The following is a 7,743-nucleotide window of genomic DNA, read 5'->3' as shown; positions in this document are numbered from 1 at the left end:
TATATATATATATATATATATATATATACATACATATACACACCGTAAGTATACGCTGTTTCTCAAAAAATAAGACAGGGTCTTATTTTTTCCCCGGAATAAATGGTCAGGGCTTATTTCTGAGGTAGGTCTTATTTTACCATGAACAACAATCCCTTTCTTGTACTCCCTTCTTATTGAGCTCTTGTTGTCAGGGGGTACCAGGGCATTTGTCCCGGACTTTTGGGAGCTGTGGTATGCCCATTCTATGACTTTGGGAAGCCAGTGGTATCACATGACAACGTAGCGCTGTAAGCGGTGACTTTAACTAGGCTTACTTTTGGAGTAGGGTTTTTATTTCAAGCCTTCTCCCAAAACCCTGCCAAATCAAGGTAGGGCTAATGGTGCATTTACGCAGAGAGATTTATCTGACAGATTTGTGAAGCCAAAGCCAGGAATGGATTTGAGAAGAGGAAAAATCTCAGTCTTTCCTTTATGATCTGTTCCCTGTTCATAGTCTGTTCCTGGCTTTATCTTCAGAGATCTGTCAGATAGATCTCTCTGTGTAAATGCACCCTAAGAGACGATTGGTTTGATAATGGAATGATGGTTCAGAGACATGTACCATGCAAGGAGATATACTAAGCATTGTAAGCTGTAAATCAATCACTCACTATAAGAACCTACAGTCTGTCTGCATATGGCTTCATCAAAATTTTCTCCTCTATACCCCCCTATAGCCATCCACACAGATGTCAGTGTTTTCTTATTTTTGGATTTTTAAACAAACTGCAGACATTTCTAAAGGATTATAATTTATTGCTCGGACAATAAATATTCATATAGGATTTTCGCCGACCGGTCATAGTCTACAGAGTAACTTTTTGTAACACATATATACATGAAGCCAATGCTGCCGAAAAACAAAGTGACAACAAAAAGGTAGAGAAGGCTTTCCGCCATGCATCTTTGAACTTGATCCTTAGATGATGTATACTATCCTGACATAAGAGAAAAAAACAAAAGACGATGACGATGGAGCTGAGAATACATTGAACCATTGCATGTAACTAGGGATGGTCCGAACAGAGTTCGGTTCGGGTTCGTACGAACCCGAACCCTCGGTAATGGTTCCCGCTGTCTGCCTGCTCTGTGGAGAGGGTGGATACAGCGGGAGGACCGGGAGGAAATAGGCCTGTACTAAGCTCCCATAGAAAGAGAGATCGTCTTCTATTCATATAAGAGATCAGCCAACATTTTTGGAATTGTGACGGCCGTATAGTGAATCTCCAAACAAGATAACGCTAAGATAAAGATGTACATGGGAGAGTATTACGAGCAGTATTACAGCATTGCCAGAAATGATGAACAGGTAGATGATGAGAACGGTGACGAAAAGAAGATCATGGGAATTTTGGAGATTTTAAACCCTCGTAACACTATTTCATAGACTCTGCTATCATTGCTATCAAGATTACTTACTTTTTTCATCTATATTGTGAGATAAAAGTCTATATATATCTATGTAAATCTGACAAAGATTAAATATAAGCTTACAGAAACAATATTTGAAGAAGGAGTCATACATGTGAGCCAGCCAGATATGTGTAATTGTCCGGAGGTCCAGCTTTGGATTCTTCTATTAAATCTACAATAAGAATCAATTTGATTAAAAATCTCTACTTGTGTGTACAGTCTACTGCAGACTAGAAAACCTTATGTGGTCAACAAGTATATTGGATTATCTAATATACTTTTAGAGACATTGGGGGAGATTTATCAAAGGGTGTAAAATTTAGACTGGTGCAAACTGGCCACAGCAACCAATCACAGCTCCTCTTTCCTTTCACCAGAGCTGGAAGCTGAGCTGTAATTGGTTGCTGGGGGAAGTTTGCGCCAGTCTAAATTTTACACCCTTTGATAAATCTCCCCCATTGTTTGAGGTGATTCTCATTTCAGAACACTGGAAAACCAGAAGAGTGGTTCCAAAGAGCTTCTCTCAATCTGGAGGACCCAGCCTGTCCACGCAATACAAGATAACCTATTAATTTCAGTTTAAACTGTGTAAAACTTTACTGCTCCTGGGGTGGCACTGTAGGGAGTTCCAACTCTCAATAATTCTTCGTAGCTCCTCTCCGACTGTGTCACCTGGCTGACGGATGCCCCACTCAGCCAGTCAGTGATTCGGGTGGGACACTGCTGCAGTCACTGATTGGCTGAGCGGGCTAAATCCCACTCATCTGTGACGTTGAACCCGGGTCGTGGCGAACCCAGAACCAGGGAGAAGATGACAGCCCGCAGGGTCGAAGAGCTGCGGGCACTGGGAGTGGTAAGCATATTGTGTTTTATATTACCCCACACACACACACACACACACACACACACACACACACCCTGCCCGTAATGATTTTTTTTTTTTTTTTTTTTAGCTTCTTGAGTGGTTTTTGCCCTTTATAGGGTGCCTTCACACCTACCGTATCGCAGTAGAAAAATCCGCCGCGGATCCGCAGCAGATCCGCAGCGGATTTAACTAAATGAATGAACACAGCACTAAATCCGCACTTACAAATCTGCTGAGGATCCGCAGCGGATTTGACAGTGCGTATTTAATGCTGTGTTCATTCATTTAGTTAAATCTGGAACCAAATTTGGAACCAAACTTTTGCGCCATGATCTGTAATTACTCTGGCAGAGCCAGGGTTAAGATATACCTGCCATTATAAAAAAGACTTTCTGTACTGATCGTGAATACGAGCCAGAAGAAGATGGTGTTAAGCGTGGTTCTCTTACTCAGGAAGTGGACGCGTTGTAGTGTGTTTTTCTCTCTGCTCGTTCACCCGATCCCTATGAACTGGGAACGATGAAAACTTTTGGCATGTCTTAAATGTTTTTCATAATGACAGGTACCCTTAAAGCAAGTTTCTGCACACACTGACTTGACTAAACCCAATCCCTTGCCCTCCCTCCTTGGTGTAGCCAGAACTATTACTTAACTGGTCCAGCTCTTTGGAGAGAAGGTATTGTACTGTGGTACTCCTCCCCAAGAACTTGCTAGAGACTTCTAGCAGAAGCCTGTATGTATGAGGGGCAGAACTGACATAAAAAAAACCTACAGCCACACTACAACATATATTCTTCAGAAGAACATTGGTGGATACTAGGACACTGCATATAGGAATGCCTTTAAACTGAGGGGGTCTGGCCGGAAAATGCTCCTTTTATACATGCCCTTTGGCCTATATGTTGGTCTACCACTACACTTCCACAGCCTGAACTTTTTAGAAACTAATAGGAATTTAGTAGCCACATGTAGGAAGGGTGTAGTTGTCCATGGCAGTTGGGGATAGTAGTCCATTGAGTCTATAGAAGTGTCACGTGGCTGCCTGGCCCTGTAGATCTCTCAGTAGATCTTGCAATAATAGTAATAGTAATACTGATGGAAAGTTTCGGAATATACTGTAAGCACTTTAGAATTGCTAGTGAGCATATGCAAAGTCCAGTTAAAGCCCTATAACACCCACCGATTATTGGACTTACTTGGCCGATTACTGGCCGTTCAGGACAATAATAATTTAGTGCAATAGGACACGCTAAAAGGCCATGATCAGCCAACATGCACAATGTTGAAAGAGCACGATCATGTTAGCGACAGTCTGTTGCTTGACGCTCCATGTAATAGGAGTGGCAGCTGACTTCTATTGGCAGTCCGAACGATCTAAGGATCATTTGGGCAGCCCCTTCCCCCCTCTGTGCTTCTTGCACTCGCTGTCTGTGTATGTAATAGCACAGGCAGCGAGCAGGGAACAAGGGGGAAGTGAGAGATGAACTGACAGGTCGGCACTCGCTTCCCCCTCATTATCGTGCCGTGTAATACGGCCTTTATACTTTACTCATGGTAGGGTGCATTACAATACCTTATTGCAGGGCATATGCAAAAGATGGCCATGGCATGATAGCACACAGCTGTAACTCTTGTTGGAAGCCCACAAAGAGTTAGGTGTTTGCAAAAGAGTCCTGGCACAGCTATATCCCTCTTGTAGGTTGATGATTCTCCCTCTCAGAACAAGAACAGGATATTACAGTTGATTTGCCCTCATAGTGTGAACTGGAAAGGGACTGGGATAAAAACTCTGCATGGTGCCATGATCACAATGATCTTGACCCAGATCAGTCGTATGTAAACCTTTAGAACGCAGACCAAGATTTGGCATTAAATGTAAACAAGTCTTGGTTATCTTGTTTGAGGCAGACTTTATCTGAGAACTGAAGACTAATTAGGCCTAAACATTTTCACAAGGCCTAATAAACTAGTCTTGGTTAGCCTACCTCAGGTACAGAGACTACCCACATTTTTCTTTGGACTGAACTTATGTGGATGGACCGCTATGCCTTTATTTCTGTTGACAATTGTAAGTTGCTTGTGTACACTTTGGGAGAGATTTAAACATGGTGTAAAGTAAAACTGACTCAGTTGCCCCTAACAACCAATCAGATTCCACTTTTCATTCCTCACAGACTCTTTGGAAAATGAAAGGTGGAATCTGATTGGTTGCTAGGGGCAACTGAGCCAGTTTCACTTTACACCATGTTTGATAAATCTCCCCCTTTGTGTGCAATGTATCTAACCTTTAATGGTGTTTGAGCTTAATATTATCCCTTAAAATCCATACAATTTGTTATCCTTTTGCTTTTATTTATTTATGAAACTATATTAAAAAAATTATAACGGTCTGGCGTGTAAGTATTTATATAGCAATCTTTTGATTTCCTGATTTCTCAGTCCATAGATGATGGGGTTAGCTAGAGGCGTAAACACCGCATAGGTGAGACCCACCACCCGGTCATAGTCTACAGAGTGACTTTTTGTAACGCGTATATACATAAAGATAATGCTCCCGAAAAACAAAGTGACAACAATAAGGTGCGCCCCACAGGTAGAGAAGGCTTTTCGTCGACCATCTTTGGACCTTATTCTTAAGATGATGTATATTATCTTGATGTATGAGAAAAGAACAAAAGCAATCCAAAATAAAATAGAGGAACTGATGATAAATTCCACCAATATATATAACCTTGTATCTGTGCACGCCAAAGAGATTAATGGGGGGAAGTCACAGAATAAGTTTTCAATAAGATTGGGCCCACAAAATGGAAGAAGCAAAATTAAGATGGTTTCACCAACTGGACTTAGAATCCCTCCAATTAAACTGGTGACAATCAAATTGACATATAGGCTGGTAGTCATAATAGATGAGTATCTCAATGGCTTACAGATGGGCTTACAGATGGCCAAGTATCGATCATACGCCATGATTGTGAGGATATAGCACTCCGCTGCTCCAAGAGCATGTAGGAAATAGGCCTGTACTAGGCATCCATTGAACGAGATCGTCTTCTCATCAACCAAGAGATAAGCCAACATTTTTGGAATTGTGACGGCCGTATAGCAAATTTCCAAGGAATTCAACGCCGCGATAAAGAAGTACATGGGGTAGTGTAGGGCGGACTCTCTGCAGATTACAAGCAGTATTACAGCATTGCCAGAAATGATGAACAGGTAGATGATAAGGAGGAGGATGAAAAGAAGATCATGGAAGTTTTGGAGATTTGGAAATCCTTGTAACACAATTTCATAGATTCTGCTACCATTGGGGCTTATTCCCATCTTGTTTTCATCTGTAGTGTGGATTTGTGAGATAATCCATATACATCCATGGAAATCTGATGAAGATTCAATACAAGCTTTGAGAAACAATATATAAAAAAGAAGACATACATGTGGCCTAGTCAGATATGAATAATTTACAAACCCCTTTAATCAGTTGACGACAAAGGATAAACATTAGAGATGAGCGAGTAGTGAAATATTCATATTTTCGAATATCGAGTAGACCCCAATACTCGACTATTTGATTGAATATCAAATCCCGTTAAAGTCTATGGGAGAAAAATGCTTGACACTTGGAAATCAAAATTTGACCACTTGGAGGTCACCAAGTCCACAATGACTAGAGTGAAGAGAAAACACCAAGGGCACACATTGTGCATTACCACAAGCTAGACATAAACATGAAAGTTGTGGCTAAGAAGCCGCTCACCTGGGGTGGTCGTGCTACGAGCGCGACACCGCCAATCGCTTGATCAATAAAAATGCCACTTGCAGCCAGTCCACGGAGTCGGGAAACCCGGTGTAGTATCCGAAGCAGATGATGCAAACTGGAGGCACAGTATTGCAGAGGTCCAGGACTATTTAGTCGCTGCACGGCATCAGTGAAGATACACTACTTGGACCGATGAGAGTCGTAGTGGAAATCTATATCTTTATTGTAGTGATTACGCGTTTCGAGGCTCCGCCTCTTCATCAGATCAAGATCAAGATCTTCGGACCAAGTCCACAATGACATCTCAGGAAATGATGCCAACACCCCTGGAATGCAACTGGGACAGCAGGGGAAGCATGCCTGGCTGCATCTAACACGCCAAAGTCGCAGTATTACACCACTATCACAGCCTATCAACTATACACTCCAAACACAATGGGGGACATTTATGAGATTTATGGGGGAGATATATACACCTGGTGTAAACTGCCCACAGCAACCAATCACAGCTCAGCTTTCAGCTCTGGTAAAATATAAGAGGAGCTGTGATTGGTTGCTGTGGACAGTTTACACCAGGTGTATATTTACACCTTTTCATAAATCTTCCCCTATATAACCTCTACGTAAAGTGGAAAAAAATACATGGAAACCTTCTTTCCTTTACAGTAGTATGGACAGAAAGCCACATTTTAAGTCAAAGAAATATTTTCATGCACTGTTCCCTAGCAGAAACAACAAAGTACTATGGCCCTCTGTCCCAGAACTGTCCCTTCAAAAATCCTGGACTCTTTCCCTTGCAGAAACAACAAAAATGTGCTAGGACCCTCTGCCCCAGCACTGTCTCTGCCCCAGCACTGTCCCTTCAAAAATCCTGGACTTTTTCCCTTGCAGAAACAACAGGAAGGCACTAGGACCCTCTGTCCCAGCACTGTTTCTGCAGAGATCCTTTCCCTAGCAGAAACAACAAGAAGGCACTAGGACCCTCTGCCCCAGCACTGTCCCATCAGAAATCCTGGACTCTTTCCCTTGCAGAAACAACAAGAAGGCACTAGGACCCCAGTAGAAACAAAGATGAAACAATGGTGCGAAAAGAAACAGCATGAACTTCCAAATATAAATACCAGGAGTTTACAGACAAAATTTAAAAACAAGAAAGAGAAGCAAACTGTTAGAGAGTGAAGCAAGCAACACTAGATACAACCAGTTGTATAGCAAATCCTCCAAACTACTAGTAGACAGGAGCCGGCAGAATAGCAGGCTTATTCCTGGTATCCATAACAACAGAATGGGAATGACCCTTTAAAGATGGATATACCTGTTGCATCTATATATGCTATATGTATAGCATAATAGAAATATTTATCATTTAGAAATAGAAATATTTTTATAATTTATTTTATAGTTTTTATCTCCTTGAGTTGTTTTTGCTTTTTTATGAAGTGAAGGAAGCATGAATTTTATTAGAATTTTGAATTTGAAATTTACAAAATTTTTTAAAATTGAAATTGAAAAATACTAAATAACATACGTGCGGAACGTCCAAAGATGTAACAGAAAGAAAGGTGAGAAAAAAAAATCAATCCCCGTACCTGATTACAGAGCCTCCCGCTGATCATGGGAGTTGTTCTCTATGCTCTTTATATAGAACCAGGTGTTCTGGGAA

General features: G+C 41.4%; 1 protein-coding gene across 1 annotated transcript; it reads right to left on the bottom strand.

The window, feature by feature from the left end:
• Window positions 1-4,699: 4,699 nt before the first annotated feature.
• LOC138768675 (olfactory receptor 6N1-like) lies at window positions 4,700-5,644 on the bottom strand. Its single transcript, XM_069946625.1, has one exon. It carries the CDS (start codon window positions 5,642-5,644, stop codon window positions 4,700-4,702), a length of 945 nt encoding a protein of 314 aa, XP_069802726.1.
• Between the last annotated feature and the right edge of the window lie 2,099 nt (window positions 5,645-7,743).

Source organism: Dendropsophus ebraccatus, chromosome 12 (assembly GCF_027789765.1).
Source record: "Dendropsophus ebraccatus isolate aDenEbr1 chromosome 12, aDenEbr1.pat, whole genome shotgun sequence".
In the NCBI taxonomy this organism is placed as follows: Eukaryota; Metazoa; Chordata; class Amphibia; order Anura; family Hylidae; genus Dendropsophus; species Dendropsophus ebraccatus.
Note: the sequence above shows the minus strand (reverse complement) of the source record. Positions and strands in the feature narration are given on the sequence as shown.

Bases quoted from the DNA above. Each gene is read 5' to 3' on its own strand.
- LOC138768675 (XM_069946625.1), bottom strand. From the start codon at position 5,644: ATGGGAATAAGCCCCAATGGTAGCAGAATCTATGAAATTGTGTTACAA.